We start from the raw sequence: 18,909 nt of genomic DNA on the forward strand, positions 1-18,909 counted from the left end.
GAAGGGCCCGCCAATGAGCAAGGCCCGTCCCACTCGGGCAGCCAATGGGCGGGAGGAGGCGGGCCCTCGGCGGGCGGGGGCGGGCAGGCGCTGCGAGCCGCGCTGGGTTCCCGGCGCGCGCGGGAGGCTCCGCGATGACCGCTCTGAGCATGGGCGAAGCCGCCGAGGCGGGCAGGTAAGGGGCTGCGGCCCGCGTGCCAGGCGCAGGGCCCCGCAGGTGGCCGCGAGGAGCGGGGACGGCCCGCCGCGCCTGGGCGCCTTCTGCCCGGGGGCAGGCACTTCCCCGCCTCCGGAATGCGGGCTCCGCTCCAGAGCTGCGCCGAGCGGGCCCGCCCGCCTCGGGGGCTGCGGAGTGGGCGCGCCGGGCACCTTGTCCGGGCTGTCTGCGCTCCGCTCGCTCCAGGTGTCGGGACCTTGGGGATGAGGAACGTCTGGGCGGCATAAGGGCGGCGGAAGGCACCATCCGTGGGACGCCTCCAGTGGTCCACACCCCACCTCTCGCGGACGTCGCTGTTCATTCATTCATATGTTCAGTCATCCATGCATGCATTCATTCCCCAGCCACATCTACCCCCAGTTCGGACTGGCCCCCACACAAAGGCCGGCGCTTCCCTGCTGGCCCCCGGGTGGAGGCAGGGGTGTCAGCCTCTCTCCCCTTCCAGCGGGGTCTTGTAGTTGTAGCGGCCTGCGGAGGCCCAGGAGGCAGCGTGGAGCTGTCCCAGCACGACTCGGCCGCACCCGTGCGTCAGGCCCGTCCCGGTCGGGCGGGCTGGGGCCGGTCTCTCAGCCTCGAGATCTGATCCAAAGTCTCCCTGGGAGGACAGAAAGTTCTTGCAGCTGGGGAAGGGGCAAGGAGGCAGGGCAGGTGGGAGGTGGCGTTTCAGGTGACATCAAGAATTGTGCCTCTGCCCCCTACAGTCTTGGAGCCCTGGGGGTGGGATTATTTGGGGGAAGACAGAGCCAGTGGATGAGGCTGTAAGTTCCTGCCCTTGCCCAGGTCCCAGGGCCCACGGTCTGAGCTCTGGAGGGCAGCCTGGCACCTCTGGCCGCTAGCTGTGGGGCCGGTGGGTGAATGTGTGAGTCTTGTGCCCACTCCACCGGTATGTGGAGCTGGTGGAATGCTTCAGGGTTCCCTCTGTCCTGTCCCCAAAGAGGCGGGTGGGGTTCCACCGAGCTGTCATTTGCCCTTCTTTGCTTTGCTTGCTCCTCCCCACCCCATGATTGTTTGGCATCGGGCTCCTAGGAAATGACAGAGAGTGCCCTGGCCATCTGTGATGTCTTTGCCCCGTGTATACCTCCAGCGGGCTCTGAAGTCCAGCTCTTTTGAGAGCAAAGACATCCGGGGTTGCAGAAAGAGATGGGTGAGGTCGGTCCCTCCCATCCTGCAGTGAGGGGGCCAGTGTGCCCCCTCTACAGCCCTCTGATCACTGGCTGGAGCCAGTCCAGTCCACGCTGGCAGACAGGGCCAGTTAAGCAGTGACCATCTCTGGAGCAAATGGGCCAAACTTGACAGGCTGCCACTGATCTTGCAGGAGAGTTTCTGCTGAGGCCAAATCAAAGTTCTCCTTCCTGACTTGCCTTTGGGAGAATGCTCTGAATAGCTTAGAGGGGACAGCCCAGGCCCTGTCTGTGCCTTGCTGTTATTGGTTGCTTTCAAATGCCTGAGCTTAGGCAAATCCTCTAAGCTTCAGTGCAGACCAGAAAGACTCGTGTGCCAGTTCATCCACCTAGGATGCCCCCTGAGGTTGAGGTCAGCAATACTCAAGATGCCTTTAAGCCAGCCAGCCTCGCTGAAGCTCTTCACTGGGCCTGCTCCTCCCAGTCCTTAACCTGGTTAAGCCACGTGTTTGGCTCTTGAATGCCACATACCATATTTATCAGATCAGCGTGAAGAGCCTCTCCGGGAACCAGAAGTGAGTTCTCAGCCTCATGTGACTATTTTGCTGTGACCTGGGGACAAATCAGTTGCCCTCTCTGGGCCTTCTTTGCCATCATAAGGTAGGCCCCCTAAAAGCCCTCCTCCCTGCGGTCATTCAGTGATTCTGCTACCTAGCCTGTTTCCCCTCAATTTCTGAAGTCCTTTTGTTTATTTACATCATTTCTTCTTTGTTGTGACTACCTATGGAAAGCGCATGAAGCCGAGAACAGGTCAGCATTCCACTTTGGTGTCCAGCATCTGAGCCCGGACACCAGGAAATCCTTTCATTTTCTCCTCTCCTGAGAAGTGGAAAATCATTCTTTGGCATGAAGTGCACCTTGGCCACTGTGCTGCTATTCACCTGGGCCACAGGACATTGATCAATCACCACCTGTTATCACCAGCCTTTGAAGCTTTGATTAATTCCCCAGCTGTGTACGAATGTAGGGCAGGAAGGAAGAGGGGGAGGGCAGAAGCCCCTGGGCATGGAGCTTCTGGGTAATTCAGAAGGAAGTGCCTCCCCGAGGAAAACCTGCCTGCTGCTGCACGGAGGCCAGAAGGAAGGCGTTGTTCCCCAGAGTATAAGCCTCTCCAGGGCAAATTGGTTCCTCCTTTCTCCCCCACCACTGCACGTTTTTTTTAGTCTAGGAAAGCTTGGTCGTAATTTAGGACTGGAGTGTTTCAATAACTTGTGGAGGTTGAATCAAGCTTCAGGTCCTTGTCCTACATTAGTGTTTCTTCAGGTGATGTTTAAAATCCACTAGAAAATCACATTGTTAATTTTTTAAATGGACATAAGTTTTTGGCTGGCATTATTTTTTTAAATATGAAATAAAACTCACATAAAGAATTTGTTTAAACCAAACATGAATTGCTTTTCCTCTTAATGTGTTGACATGGCACGTCAATGGTATATTAAATAATTGTCAAAATCCCACTGGTATTTCATTTCATTGGTGTCCCTTTTTTCTCTGGCTTAGGGTCAGAGAAGCAGCATAGGTGCTGAGCGAACAACTGTGACTGGTTCTAAGAATGTTTTTCTGTCTCTTCTATAGAAAAAATATTAAATATTTCTGGCATGCGTTAACATTAATCAAATTACTTGAAACTTGCCCATAATTACCAGGGCCACACAAAATGCTATTTTAAAATAATTTTGGAATTTGGAAGGCCTACCCAACATTTTATTTTAAAATAATTCAACAACAATACCTCAGAATTGATATTCATACTGGGCTTTCTTGATTACCAAACAAGTTGAAAAATGTTTATATTTTAAAAAATATAACTACAATTCCATTTTCACATCTAAAAAAAAAACAGTAACTCGTTAAAATCATCAGATATCTAGTCAACATTTTAAAGTTCCCCCATCATCTCATGAATGTTTTTGTACCATTTATTTACTTTAATAAGGATCCAAATGAGGTTTTACAATTGGCTGGTGCATTGAATTTATATGTGTATCTGTATAATCTCTTGTAATCTTAAAATTCCCCCTCCATTTCTTCTTCTTTGTTGTTGTGCAATTTACTTGTTGAAGAAACAGGATTATTTGTCCTATACCATTTCCCAGTTTGTTGATGTTGTTCAAAAGATTCCTCTGACTACTTTATTTCCTGTAAATAGAGAGTTGGATCTACAAGTTGCTCAGAATCAAGAGGTTTTGAGCACTTGAGGAAGCATATAAGTTCTGGTTGTTTCTCTTTAGAGGATGTTAGGCAGCCGTTGATGATTATTTCATTTAGACCCATTGTTTCATTAGAGATTGTAAAATGGTATTACTCTAATTCTATCACTCTTTCATCAATTATTAGCTTGGATCTTTCTATAAAAAGAAATATCTCCTCTTATGTTACTCTAAGGTATAGCTAGGACTAGAAAGATAGAATTAAAAACTTAACTCTTTCTTTTATTTACAAATTTCAAAATGAAGAGATGGTTCCCTAGTATTCACCAAAGGTGACCAGTAAGTTATTTGTGTATTATTATAATCTCATGGATTTAAGCAGATTTGATATGTTTCAGTCCATTGTAGACATCATTCTTAGTGATGCTCAAATTGTCCCATCTTCCAGTTGGCTCTTGAATCCTTGTGTCATGACCTCAGTCTTTGATGGCTTCCTTGCTTTCTGGTACGATTAGATATTTTTATGTTCATTTGTGCATTTCCTGCCCCAAACCTGGAATCAACCATTTTTCCAAGGAGTGCTGGTTCCTTTTAGTGGAAAATGGTATTAAGAGACCACAGTCTAAGCATCAAGAGTGTTTGTTGTTAGGGTGTTCAGTGTTTTTTAAAATAATAAGTTTTGAAATTTATATTTTAGATCCATTTTGTTGTTGATCAAATTAAAGTTGTCTTTCCTTTCATTTGGAAGTCATGAGCTACATTAAAAATCTGATAAAAGTGAAATGCTCTCTTTCCAGAGACAGGCTCCTTTGTTTAGACACAACAATTTTGCCCCAAATTCCAGGAGTTTACAGACCTATCCTGCAACACTTGCCTGGACTCCTGGGTCCATTAGACTATCCACCGGTGTCCATGAAGATGGAGGAGGACTGGGGAGGACAGGAAATAGCCCGTTGGCCCCATGCGAAAGCTGCAGTGGGAAAGCTAATGGGTCTTGCAGTATCAGACCCAGGAGAAGAGAGGTTAGGAGCCATGGCCCAGACTCTGCACTGGTCACACCACAATGGAGATCTTGTTTTATCAAGGAAGGGACATGTTGATAAAGGTTTGTTCCTTGGTGAAAGATCACTAGATAGATCACCATTTGGGTGTTGGAAAGAACTTTCTAATGATATACGTGGATGACATTCACATGTAGTAGGCACATTATAGGTTGGTGCAACAGTAACTGCGGTTATTGCAATTATTTTTAACCTTTTAAACCGCAATTACTTTTGCACCAACTTAATGTAAAACAGAGTCACATCTGGTCCACTTACAGGTTCTCTGACTGTGTCACGGCCTGGTACACGTAGGAGCTCACCAAAAGTTAGTTTCCCCAGTGCGCCTCCAGCTTCAAGAATCTGAGACGAGGATTGTCAGATAATTCAGCTCTGGATCTAAGAAAAACTTGATCTGTTTTTCTTTTCAAGGTCAAAGTTCATTTAAAAAAATAAAGTATTTTGAGATAACTGTAGACTCACATGCAATTGTATGAAATAATACAGACATCGCATATACCTTTGACCCAACTTCTCCCTATGGTCACATCCTGTGTGACAGTAGCCCAATAGCACAATCAGAAAATTGACATTGATATAATCCATTGACCTGGTTCAGATTTCCAGTTTTACATGCACATGTATGTGTGTGTGTGTGTGTGTGTGTATGTTTAGTTTTGTGCTGTTTTATCACATCTGAGGATTTCGTAAAATTCATTTTTAAAATCAAAGTTTCTTTTTCTGTTGGATTCTCTCTCAGGGTTTCCAAGAAGGAAGAAGGAAGTTTTAGGAATTTGTAATTTCGGAGGCATCTCTTAGTTAACATGGCTGTGTCCTGGTAACATGTTTTTGTCTTGCAGCATCCTTCTCCTTCCTTTTAATTCTTTTCATCAAATGAAAATAGTTTGTTCATTGTAATCATAAAATTCAAGTAAAGTATAGGAAAAGTATAAAAAAGAAAATAAAAAAACACCTAAAATCCCAACTCATGGAGAAAAATGGTGTTAGAATTCTGGTGAGTGTCCTTCCCACACAAGTTTTATTATGCATACTGTTCTATATAATGCTTTTCCCAAGGTTATGTAATGCTATCCTTCCATGTTAATATCGACTTATTTTTAATAAATAACTTGATAAATATCATTTTAATAGTTCTATAGCCTTCCAGTTTATGAATAAACCATAATTTGTTCATGCCCTATTGTTGTTGTTTTTTCTCTTCTAACTTCACTTCAGTGAAGATTCTTATACATTTAAATTTGTGTCCAATTATTTTCTCAGAATAAATTGTTAGAAGTGGAATTTCTGGGTCTGACAGGTAGCTACATATAAAATGTATGTAACCTTCTCATACTGTCCTACACACAGTAGTGTGTGAGACTGCCCTTCACCAACATGTCAATCAACAGTAGATATTATTAAACTTTTAAGCCTTTGAAATTAAATAAGTAAAAAAAGATATCATTTCTACACTTTATTTTATTTTTAAATACCTTTATTGTTTTTGCTGATTTTAAAAGTATTGGATGCCTATTATAATAAGTTCAAACAAATCAGAAATTATAGAGTGAAAATCACCCCATAATTCTCCGAGATGTAATCACCGTTGTTTGATATATACTCTTTAAAGATTTTTTAAAATTTTATAAATGGATTATATTTTACTTATTAATCTGTACTACTTTTCACTAAAGAACACATTTTACACTTTTTTCCATATTATCAAATGCAGCTGTACTCTATACTCATTCTTTTAGTCAATTTCATAGGAATCTATTATATTGATAAAATATGATTTTGGTATTTCTGTTCCCCCCATAATTGTTAACCATATGAATATACATTTTTGCCTACTTGTCCACTCATTTTCTTATACCAAGTGCTGTGAAATGGAGTTGTTGGATGAAAGGATTTGTATTTCTTCAGGCATTTGATATGTGTCAGAAAGGTTAACTCAATTTTCAGTCTCTTTGTAGGATATAAAGAATGATTATTTTGCATATTCTTGGTTATATTGAGCACTATAATTTTTTAAATGTTTACCATCATGATGGGTAAGAAAACAGTTTCTTCTTTTGTGACTTGCCTGCTCATATTCTTTACTCACTTTTCTATGCGATTGTTTACCTTTTTCTTATTGACTTGGATGAGCTCATTATATGTCAAAAAATACCAATCCTTCATCAGTTTAAATTTTGATATACAAAAGTTTTTAATTTTTATGTGATTAAATTTTTTCTTTCATGTGTTCTGGGTTTTATATCTTGTTTAGAAAGGCCTTCCTGATATTTTAATATTCTCTTCCATTTTATTTTGTTCTTCATTGATTTAGAAAATATTTGGATGTTTAATCTACCTGGAATTTATTTTTGTGAATGGTGTGAGGTCGTTAATTGCCCCAATACCATTTGTTGGACAATTCATTCTTCTCTTACTTATTTGAAATACCTTCTTAATTATATACTAAATTCTCAGATACCCATAGATCACGTTCTGGACTCCCTCTGATGTTCTATCGCTCTATTAATCTTTCCTAAACCAGTAAATACCATGCAATTTTAATTGCTCTAGATTTGTTGTTTGTTTTGACATCTGGTAGGGCAAAACTCTTCCATTAAATGTGGGATAAATGTACTTCTTTAAAACTTTGAATCTCCAAACTCAAGGACAGAGTTATCTCTCCATTTATTCAAGTCTCCTTTTATGTCACTTTAAAAATGTTTGTGGTTTTCTTCTGATTTTTGTTTTTACATGTTAAAAGGTTATTCTTCGGTATCTTACATGTATTGTGGACATCTGAAAGAATCATTTTCCCAAATATATTTTATAACAGTTTATTGCTGTTGGTCTACAGAGACACTACTGATTTTTAAAATGTTGATCTTAAACCACTATAATAATAATTAACTCCGTAAGGTTTCATTATGTGTCTATCCCAGACACAGCTCTGCCTAGCCCAAATGTAAGAGTATCTGGGCCACTCTCTCACATTTTTCAGTTGGTTATATGTCCTCTCCGTAGTTTATCTTACCATCTTTCAAATAACAAGCATCTTTTCAATCTATAAAACTTTCCTTTCTTTTTCTTGCCTTTTATGCAGTGGTAGGACCTCCAGAACAATATTGAATAATGGTGGTGAGAGCCGGCATTCCTAGGGGGTTTCCATCATTTAGACAATCTGGGGTTTACCCTGGAGGAGGAGGTCCCAGGACCCAGCGATCTCCTGAAGACCAGGTCATCGCTCAGGAATCTGAACCCTTAGCAGCAGCACAGTTTCGGGGAGCCGAGCTGGCTGCAGCCTGCGGCAGGGCGCGGAGCCGGGCCTGCTCGGGGCGTCCCAAATCCCAGCCAGCTGCCTGGTTTGGCGCTAGGCTCCGATCCAAGAGGGGTTCCCTGATGGGGCGCGGGCTCCCTTGGCAAGGAGGCCGGGAGGTGTGGGCGCAGCTGCTGCATTCCCCACAGCGCCCCCAGTCTGCGCCTACTTTTACTCCTGAGGACCCACCAGCCCCCCCCAACGTGTGGGCCGGGCAGACGCGGGATCTTTGGCGCCGGGGCAGTGCTGGAATTCTGGGTGTGGCTGCCCTCTCGGCGCAGAAAATGGACTTGTGGTTCCCTGGCTGCGACACAGAGAACCTAGGGGTAGAGGAGCGTCAGGGGAGGATGGCTGCAGAAGGGTGGTCCTGGCAGTGAGGCTGCGGGCAAGGACAGCGCCTTCTCCCTCCCCTCAGGGGACCTGGAGAGGAACGTCCAATCCCTTTCCTTCTCATCCTCCGGTATCTCTGTGGTCTTTCACTGGGAGGAGGGCAGGACCAGGGCTGCTGTGATGCTGAGCTGGCGGCTGAGCTGAGTGTTCAGCTGTTTCAGCAGCATCCTCACTTGTGCTGCGAGGCCTGGCCCCACTGTCCATCTCTGGGATGCAGTCGCTGGCTTGGGAAGGTGGAAGGAGGAGCAGGCCTTTGGCACCCGAGTCTCGGTTCGTACCCTGCCCCCTACCGCCCCGAAATTGTCCTGGTTAAAGCTCCCATCCCCTACTGGTTGCTAAAACCAGTGACTGCCTTTCAATCTTCTTCTACTGGGCCTCTCAGCAAACTGCAGTTTCCCCATTCCTCCTCTTTGAACCGCTCCTTGGGCGTTCACCACGGCCTGTACACCGGTTTTGGCCTGCACACCGGTGTTCTTGCTGCCTCTCCTGCCCCTCTCTGCTAATCTCCTTGGGAGACTCCTCTTCCTGCTTCAGACAATCTGTAAGTGATGTGGTTCTTGAGGTCCCAGACTTGTCACTTCCCCCTCCCCCTCCTCCTGGAGATTCAGGGGCCTTCACCCATCCTATCCTGGATCCTCTGGCTTCACATCCCTGAATTCAGTCAACCAGGGGTGGAACATACAGGGCGAGGGGCGGGCGGGGGGATCCCAGAAACTTCCAAAAGCAAAACTTGAATTTGCCACGCCAGGAGCACCACTGTGCATTCACAGGAATGAAGTGGTGTGTAGGCGTACCCTGCGTGGTCTATGTGCCAATATAGGTGATGTGCCAACAGGACAGCATTTTATATAAGGGATTTGAGCATCCTTGGATTTTGGTGTCCGCAGGGAGGTGGGGGCCTGGAATCAATCCCCTCTGGGCTACCGAGGGATGACTACATAATTCACACACCATAAAATTCACCATTTTAAAATGTACAATTCAGTGGCTTTTAGTGTATTCACAAAGCTGTGCAACCACCATCACTAACAGTTTCATCACCCCCCCAAAAAAACCCTGTGCCCATTGGTCACTTCCCATATCCCTCTCCCCTCAGCCCCTGGGGAGATCTGATCTACTTTCTGTCTCTATGGGTTTGCCAACTCTGGATATTTCCTGTACAGGGAAACATACGATATTTGCTCTTTTGTAATTGGCTTCTTTCACTTAGCATAATGTTTTTAAGGTTCATTCATGCTATAACATGTATCAGTACTTAGTGTCTTTTTGTGGTTGAATTATATTCCACTGTATGGATATACCACATTTTGTTCATCCATTCATCAGTTGATGGGTATTTGGGTTGTTTACATTTTTTGGCTGTTTTGATAATAATAATTATCATAATACTATGAGCATTCGTGTATAGATTTTGTGTGCACATGTTTTCAGTTCTCTTGGGTATATACCTAGGAATTGCAGGGTCATATAGTAACTCTGTATAACCATTTGAGGAACCACCAAACTGTTTTCCAAAGTGCTTGCACCAGAAATCTCTGAGGGTTCCAATTTCTCCACATCCTCACCAACACCTGATATTGAGTATAGCCTCCTCGTGGGTGTGAAGTGGTATCTCATTGTGGTTTTGATTTGTATTTCCCCATGACTAATGAGGCTGAGCAACTTTTCATGTTTTTATTGGTCTTTAATATCTTCTTTGGAAAAATATTTATTCAAACATTTGACCATTTTAGTTGGATTATTTGTCTTTTTATTGTTCAGTTTTAAGAGTCCTTTTGTTTTTAAAAAAAAGGTTTTAATTGTGGTTAAGAAAAACACGTAACATAAAAATGATCATCTTAACCATTTCTAAGTTCATTGGTATGGCACAGTTGTGTTAAGTATATTTACATTGTTGTGCAATCCATCTCCAGAACTTTTGCAAAACTGAACTTGCAAAACTGAAACTCTATACCCCTTAAATAACTTTCCATGTTCCCCTCCCTCCAACCCTGGCAACCACCATTCTACTTTCTGCCTCTATAAATTTGACTACTCCAAATACTTCATATAAGTGGAATCACACAGTGTTTGTCTTTTTTGTGGCTGGTTTAGTTCACTTAGCATAATATCTTCGAGGTTGTAAGAGTTCTTTGTATATTCTGGATACTAATTAGTCTCTTATCAGATACATGATTTGCGATTTTCTCCCATCTCTAGGCTGTCTTTTCACTTTCTTGATGATATCGTTAGCAGCACAAAAGTTTCTAATTTTGATAAACTTCAGTTTATCTGTTTTTTTGTCTGTTTTATTTTTTTGGTGTGTGGTTTTGGTGTCATATCTTAAGAGACCATTGTCTAATCGAAGGTCACAAAGATTTACACTTATGTTTCCTTCTAAGAGTTTAATAGTTTTTGGCTCTGACATTTTTGAGTTACTTTTTGTATATGGTGTGAGATTGGGGTCCAACTTAATTCTTTTGCATGTGGATATCCAGGTGTCCCAGCACCATTGTTGAAAAGACTTTTCTTTCCCCAATTGAACTGGTCTTGGCACCATTGTTGATAGCTTTTCGTCTTTATGTACCCGTTTTCTGTAGGGGGTCTTCCTAGCTCCTGTACCCCTCCTTGGGCCAATAACTCAGAAAGATATCCCTCCAGCCTAGACCTTGCATCTGAGCCTTTTACCCACATATAACTTCACACCTCCATTTTAATGTTTCTCACACATGTTCAGGACTGAACTAATGATTGTTTCCTTCAAAGACATTCTTTTTTCCAGTACGTTATCCCGTTTTGTCTCAGCAAAACAGAACCAGAAATCTAGAGTCATATTTGACACTTTTCCCCTTACGCTCCACGTCCAATTGATCACCACGTCAGGTTGATTCTATTTGGAAATATATATCCAGAATCCATCCCTGGCCCTCCATCACTGCCACCAAGTCTGAGGTTATTTCTCTGCTGAAATACAGTCTCCTAACTGATCTGTCTCCCTGGAAAAGTTTAAACATACAAAAGAGGAGACCGTTGTAGGGTGGACCCCCATGTATCCATCACCCAGCTACAGTAACCACCAACATAAGGTTGTCCCTATTTCATCAATATACACCTCCTTTGGATTACTTTGAAGCAAATCTGTGTATCAGAGTGATCTCTTTAACATGCAGAGTTGATGGTGTATTTCCCTGTTTAAATCCCTTCATTGGTTCCCCATTGCTTTTAATACACATGATGAAACCCTTACTGGAGCCCGCAGGGTCCGGCATGATTAGCTCTGCCAACCTCTCCCGCCTTGTTGCTCACCACTTCACTCTTCATCTGTACCTTTCAGACAGAAAGGTTCTGTTTGTGTTCCTCAAACATGCCACGTACCTCTGGCCTCGGGAGCTTGGCACATCGTAACCCCTCTACAGTGAGCCCTGTCCAACTCCCTGCAACCACCCCTAACCCCATCTGATCAGCACCCGTTGGCTGTCAGCTGAAATGCTGCTGGCTCTTCAGGGACGTCTTCCCTGCTCTCCATGGCTCGGTGAGGACTCCCTGACAGAGGTCCTCCTAGGACACTGCTTTTCTTTGATAACATATGTTTCACAGTTGTAATGAATTGTGTATTGATTTTTATAAATATTTGGTTCACGTCTGCCTCTCCCACCAGGTGGTTTGGGAATAGTAGCTGCCTTATCCCTCTCGGCATACCCAGCACTTACACAGAGCTGAGCGAATAGAAGTATTCAGTTCGTGTTGGCAGGAGGGAGGCAGAGAGGCCGACCGCCCCTTGGGGACTGTGCTCCTGCCAACCGCTCCTGGGACAGGGGTTCTTCTGACCACAGAGGGCCAGTGGCCACCGGCAGGCCACCCAGTGCCCGGCTCTGTTTTTCCCTCCGACATTTGCTTTCCTTCCTGGGCTGAGACTTTCTTGCCCCTTTGCAGAGGAGTAACTGAGGCCCAGAAAGAGAGAGTGACTACCCCAGGCCCCTCAGCAGTGAGAGGTACTTCCAGGCCTGCCTCCCTGCCTTCCTGCCCCCACACCCAGGCTCTTCAGGACCCTGAGATGCCTTCGACCTGCCTGTGTCCTGAGACGAGCCTGGTCAGTCCACAGGGCCAGAGGGATTACGAGGTGGGTACCGCACAGTGGTTGGAGTGGAGTGCACTGGCTGGTATCCATGGATGGACAGAGCTGACTTGTCCCCAGAATAGCCACACCTTCTGGCAGCCTTGCGTGGGGGCATCTGAGTGGCTGAGGCTGTCTGTGGCCCCCCCGGCCAGCCCGGCAGAAGGTGGCCACCAGAGCACAGGGGCGCTCTGTTTCTGACTGAATGCAAGTCTGTTTTTAGACCTGAATGACCAGCTTCTTGTCTGGAAACGACCAGGCCCCAAGTGGCCTGCCAAGAAAAAGTGGTCTGTGACCAGGTCCAGGGGTGCCAGCTTACATAGATGCAGCTACAGCAGTAGGCACTGTGGGACAGCGCCAGCAACAGGCAGGGGACTCTGCAGAACCAACCGACTGCGCCATGGTATGGCCTGGCCTTCCTAGGAAATCCTGGCTGCTCCCAGGGGCATATCGTCTGGGTGTCAGCTGTTTGTACCATCTGTCTCCCTGGGAACTGTTCTCCTCTGCAGGCCTTTGAGCTCGGTCCAGGAAGGCGGCAGCAACTGCTGGCCTCAGACCTCTGGTGGAGGGAGGAGTAGAGCGGTGGTGTCCTGAGCACTGAGCACGGCTGGACCTGAGTGGTGGGAGGTGCTCAGGGCTCAGGAGGGCTGGGAGGCAGTCACTGGGTGTGGCCCAGGTGTAGAGAGGGCCCTGCTCCCAGGGGAAAGGCTTAGTCATGCAGGACATGTATGGAGCTTTGGGGGTGCAGTTTGGGTCCCGGTGGTGCCTCACCTCTGCTTTCCATGGGGATCCTCCGAAGGCATCCTTCAAGTTACATGATGGGGCTCGGGGTCAACACAGCTCTCGGTGCTGCTGGTCAGGGGTGGGAGGCTCAGTGGGCAAGGCTGTGCGAACTGGCCCCCTCCCCAGGGCGGGCCGTGACCTCTCAGAGCTTCACAGCAGCCCGGGAGACCTACAGGTCCAGGAGGGCTTTCTCCCCATTTACAGAGGGCGGTGACGGTCAGGACAAGCCAGAAGCAAACTTGAGTGAGCTACTCTCACACCAGCTTTTGAGTTTGTGTCCTAAAGCCTCACTGCTGCTAAACAAACAGAGGAACTTTGCAGCAGGAGGCATTTGTTTATTCAATAAATAGTTATTGAGCACTTACTGTATGCCCGAAGCTGTGTGAGGCCCTGGGGTGAGAGACAATAAGACAGTTTAGTGGGGAGATAGCCACATAAACAGGCAGTGCAGCCAAGGAAGGTATCTGAGCAGACGGGTGTGGACACAGGCAGGGAGAAGTCTGCTTTCCCTGGAGGGCCAGGCTGGCCAGGCTTCGGGGGGAGAGGTCCTGGGAGATGAGAACAAGAGGGACTCCACCTTAGGCAGGAGGAGAGCGAAGCAGGGCCCCGGCAGAGCTGGGAGGGGCACCTCGTTAGTGCACCTCTCAAGGGCAGGCAAGCATCCTGAGCACTTTGGTCTTGAATTCCATCCCAGTGAGGAGCTACGCCTTTCTGGTGTGCTGAGAGAGCCCAAGCCCTGTTGTAAAGGGGGGTTGGGGCCCTTTGACCACCGTTGGTCCAGTCAGCCAAGCAGCTAAAGGCTTGGCTGAGCACCTTTGGGCTCCACTGAGAGACCTGGGCAGCAGGCAGCGTATTGGCTGCTGAGAGAGGGAGATGGAGCCAGCCTTGCTCTCAGCCCTCCCAGCTCCCACTGGGTGAGAGAATCCAGGCTTTCTGAGATCCTTGTAGGTAGAAGGAGTTCTTAGCCCTAGAGCTCAAAAGGGTCCTTGTTCTGGCTGGATCCAGCCACCCCCAGAGGGCTGGGCCAGCCCACGTCTCCACCTGAGCAACTAGCTCTCCCCGTTCGTTCGGTTCTTTAAGTAGAGGAGATAAAGACTTGGAGTGGGGGGGTCTGATATAGGGAACTCCCCTCCCCAGAGGGGCCTCTGCATAGTCACCTCAGCCTAAGAGACCCCCTCTGTGTCCCCCCAGTCCCCGTCTACTGGGGCCTTTGGGGAGAGCTGAGGCCTGGCCTTGAAGCAAGGGAAAGCTATAGGAGACGGCGGAAGTCTAGGATCTTCGAGCCCTCCCAACTCTGCCACGTTAGAAAGAGTGTATGCTTTCAACCAGACTGGAGTTTGAATTCGAGCTCCACTGCTTTCCAATTATGTGGTCAGGAGCAAGGTGCTTTACCTTTCTGTGCCTCAGTTTTCTCATCTGTATAATGGGGAGATGGCATCTCCTTTACAGAACTAGAGCTGAACTGAGGATTAGAGGAGATCATGAGCCAGATCTATTCACCCCCCTGCTCCCCAGGGGCTCCCTCAGCTAATAGGGCTTGACTTAGTTTACCCATTGGGGTGGGAGGAGGTATGCTACCACCCAGGCTTGGGTGTCAGACCTCCATGGAGTCCTTGCCCTGCCAATGACTATGTATGGGCAAGTCACTGAACCCAGCTGAGCTTCTGTTCTCTACCCGAGATATGAGTAGTATCACCTGCCCCCCATTAATAAGCTAATGACATCACTTGTGTGCCCTGGTTTGCAGTCTTTAGACAAACCCGGTGTGGGGGTTTCTTGTATGGCTGCAAGCGCTGGGGTACTGGAAGCAGAATTCAAAGTTAATGGGCAGCCACGCGGAGCAGACCGTCTTTGCTGCCCCCAGACTGGGGGCGTGGTCCATGCCCCCTGCTTCTCTCTGCCCCTGCTTCCCTCACTCTAGGCCCGATCCTTGGGTGTACCCAGAGAATCTGCTCCGGCATGCCTGGGCACGGCGTCTGGCTTCACACCTACACATCTCACATTTCCCAGTTAGGACTCATTAGAAAGGGAATCTGATGGGCCTGCTCATCTTTTCGCTCTGAAGAGGGTGCTGGTCAGCTTGCGATGGATCTGGGGCACCCCTGTGGCTCTGTCGGCTGTGGCCAGTGTCATTTGGTACAAACCACGATATCTTGGGAAGCAGGACATCTGGCACTGCACATCCCCCTTCATTTCAAAGGTGCCGCAGGTAGTAGAGGGAAACAAGCACATTCCTGGCCCAGGTGTTCTCAAGCTAACTCCTGAGAACAGGGCTGTGGCAGCGCCGAGCTGGGGTTGGCGAGCGGGATAACTGGATCAGGACCCAGCACGTGGCCCTCAGCTCAGTGAACCTTCCCCCCTTACCTGAGTATGGAATTCAATGATGAGATTTCCCCCACTTTTGTACTCAGCAGAAAGGGCAAAGCAGTTGTCCTAGACACGGAATACTAACTGAGAAAATAAAAAGTGAGGCGCAGCTCCTCTGTAAGAAATATTAGAATTACTTTTTGCAAAAGATTACCTTTTACCTTCAAGTTTCAGCATACTGAGGATGAGCCTGAGTCTAGCCTCATGAGTTCCAGTTTCCCTTTGGGAGAGGTCTCTTCAGCTTCTGGGAGGCCTGTCGGGAGTATGGCCCCGAGAGAACACAGGAGCCAGTGTGGCTCCGAGCCGTCTTTGGCCACACCGGACAGCTGGTTTCTTACTTCCTTGGAACAACTTAGCAAACACGCTCTTAACAGATGAAGGAAATCTCTATTAACAGTGTGATTTCCTATCTTGACAGGGATGTTCCTGGAACTCCAGAGGGGCAGGGTGAAGGCACAGGAGGGTCGGGGTCCTGGAGCCAGAGGCGGGACGATTGGCCTCATGGACCAGGAGCCACAGGAAAGCAGGGGTGAGGGCAGGGTTCATCAGTGGTTTCTTAACACTGGCTGTGGTTGAAGACCAGTCACCTGAGAGAATTTAAAAGCCTGAAGCTGAACATATGCCCAGCTTATGACCCAGCAATTCCAATCCCAAGTGTTTACCCACAGCAGTGAATGCCTGTGTCCACAAGACAGGTACTAGAATGTTCATAGCAGCACTTTTGTAACAGGCAAAAACTGGAAACTGCCCAGATGCCTATAGTACAATAGTACAATGAATAAATCAGTTATAGTATGTCCATAGAACAGAGTTCTAAACCCTAGTGAAATGCAGTTTAAAGCTCCATGCAACCCTGGGTGGATATCACCCTGTTGTCGAGTGAAAGGCGCCACATAAAAGAGCGGTGTGACTCCATTCAAAGAAGGTCCCCAAGAGGCAGAGGCAATCTGAGTGGATGGCTCTTCTTGAGGGAGGGCATGGGAGTGGGCAGTGAGGCTGGCAGGAGCAGAGGGGCTTAAGGGGCTGGCTTCCAGCTATGTTCCATTTGGGAAATGTGCTGAATTACACACTGACTTTATGTGTACTTTTCTATATGTAAATTATACTTCCAATAACAAATTAAAAATACATAGCCACCTGAATGCTACCCCCAGAGGTTCTGATTTAATTGGTCTGAGATATGGCTCAGGCATCATTTTTTTTGTTCTTTTAAGAAGCTTCACAAGTGATTTCAATGGGTCCCCTACAGGCCACACATTCGAGTTAACAGGACGATTTCTTTTCTCTGAAGTAGATGGTGAGCTGTGTGCTGACTAAGAGGCAGAGGTGGATGAGACGGGCAGAACCAGGTTGTGGGGGGGCTTGGAGCAGCACCAAGTTCAGGCCACTGAGCCCCAGTTCCTTCCAGGAAAGGGGTCCCCTCAGCAAATTGTCCCTAGATGGCTGTTTCCGTGGTCTCTGGGTTTGTGCTGTCAGGCGCCTACACTAAGATGTGTTTTTTGTTTGGAAGAGAAGGTCCCTCCTTGGCGTTCCTTGGGGCTCAGCGTCCTGGCTGGCTGTGGACAAAGGTGGAGCTGTCCCTGGCCTGGCCTTGAGAAGAGCTGGCAGGACCCACCAGATATTCTAGCATCTCACACGTCCACAAGAAGTCCTTGAGAAAGTGTAGGCATCTCCTTGGAGGAGGAGATGCCCAAGGGGGTCCCCATGTGACCACGAAGGCCCAGCTGGCTCAGGCTGCGAGGCCTGGCCCGGCTTCCTGCTTCAGTACCAGCCATGGCACTGCTTCTGCCAGAGGCCTGGAAGGGTCCTGGAGGAGGTGGTTAGGAAGGGTTGGGCGGGGGTGGGGGAGAGAGGGCCAGGAGGCTGGGTAAGCTGGAGGAGTGTTGCCTGGATGTGCCAGAGCCCGGGGGGTGTGGCCTAGTGGGACCAGGGGCCTGTGTTTTCCCCCAAATACCCCATCCCATCCTGTCTGGGCCACTTAATCCTCTTCTGTCTGTTGTCTGCCTCCCACCCGAGCTCCCGCTTTGATCAGTCAGCCACGTAGATTGAGTACCTGGTGGCACTGGGCCAGGGCCGGCTGCCTCCCCAAAGGCAAGGGCTCCTAGAGGGAGGGGCCCTCTTGTGGGTGACCCATCAGCTCCTGTCCACCCTCCCCCTTCCTGCTGGGTGTCAGTCATTCTCTGTGCCCCTTCACTTTTACTGCCTTGCTTTTTTTCCTCCTCTCCTCCCTCTTAGTGTGTCATCATCTCCCTTTCTCTGCCTCTCCTTCACTCATTCACATAACAAACACTGGGTGCCTGCTGTGCTGGGGACACAGATATTTAAGACATGCCCCTGGGGGATTTCATACCCCACTGGGGGACGCAGATGTATAAAACGACAAGCACAGGGCAGCAGCATGAAATGGGGACGAGGGACCACAGAGGAGGATCTGGCCGCCTAGCTCTTGCGGAGGGAAACCCGGGAAGGCTTCACCGAGGAGGTGACCTTTGAACGGGGACCTGTAAGGTGACTGGGAATTCCCCAGGTAGATGAGCAGGGGAAGGAATTCCGGTACAGTGAACATGCAGGTGTGAAGGGCTACTGAGGTGAGGAAGCAGAGGGGCTCAGCAGAGCTGCAGGGCTGAGCCTGGAAAGGGAAGCAGGAAGATCGGGAAGCCCAGCTGAGGCGGCAAGAGGGAACTAAAGAAGGAAACTCAGCAGGAGAGGCACCTGATCGGATCCGTGCCCCAGATGGCCTCTGCTGGCAGTGTGGATGCCACCAAGGCAGAGGGCAGGTGTGTAAGGGCAGGGCTGCGGCAGGTGCAGTTAGGAAGCTGTTGTCAGTATCCAGGAAAAAGACGGTGGGGGCCTGAGCTTGTGTGGTGCAGTGGGAATGGAGGAAGTAGCGGGTACTGTGGGTGAAGCCGTGGTAAGTGAGGCTCCGTGGCCTTTGGGATTGATTGGTTGGGTGGTGGGGAGAGGAATGAGTGGGAGACTGGCTCCCACCGGAGGACAGAGCCTGTCAGGGATCCCGGTTGCTCAGAAGCGAGCAGGCTGGGTATAGGCAGGGCCAAGATGTCAGGGTTAGAGGTGTATGTGTGGGAGCGTCTGCCAGGAGAGGCAGCCAGAGCAGAGTGCGTGTGTTGGGTGTCCAGGGCCCTGGTCCATGAGCTCTGTGGGAGGCAGCTTGACTTCATGTCTGGGTTCCCTGCCCACTACCTCTCTCCCTCTCCTTACCCCTGTGGGTCTCCCCTTACTTGACGGGTCTGGTTTCCTTCCTGACATCTCCTGCCCATCCTGCCCTCTCTGCAGTGTGATGAGCTCGGTAAGTACTTGTAGAAGGGATGAAAGAATGGGCAGATGGCCTGAGTTTCCTCACTGGCCAGTGACACT

General features: G+C 48.1%; 1 protein-coding gene across 9 annotated transcripts in view; it reads left to right on the top strand.

Annotated features, from left to right (window-relative positions):
• Nucleotides 1–77: 77 nt before the first annotated feature.
• GRAMD2A (GRAM domain containing 2A) overlaps nucleotides 78–18,909 on the top strand; it is a 30,811-nt gene continuing 11,979 nt past the window's right edge. The window contains exons 1-2 of one of the 9 annotated variants that reach the window (XM_081050192.1): nucleotides 8,114–8,561; nucleotides 12,204–12,390. Coding sequence is in view for 5 of the 9 variants with exons in the window: in XM_081050187.1 (XP_080906313.1) it covers nucleotides 8,503–8,561 (59 nt within the window). In the remaining 4 variants the exon portion in view is untranslated. Of the gene's footprint in view, nucleotides 176–1,863; nucleotides 1,999–8,113; nucleotides 8,562–8,637; nucleotides 8,833–12,203; nucleotides 12,391–17,297; nucleotides 18,312–18,909 lie in introns of those variants that run through there. The other 8 variants (XM_081050190.1, XM_081050189.1, XM_081050186.1 and 5 more) reach the window with 8 other exon arrangements.

The sequence above is a fragment of the Rhinolophus hipposideros genome, assembly GCF_964194185.1.
Source record: "Rhinolophus hipposideros genome assembly, chromosome: 5".
NCBI lineage: Eukaryota > Metazoa > Chordata > Mammalia > Chiroptera > Rhinolophidae > Rhinolophus > Rhinolophus hipposideros.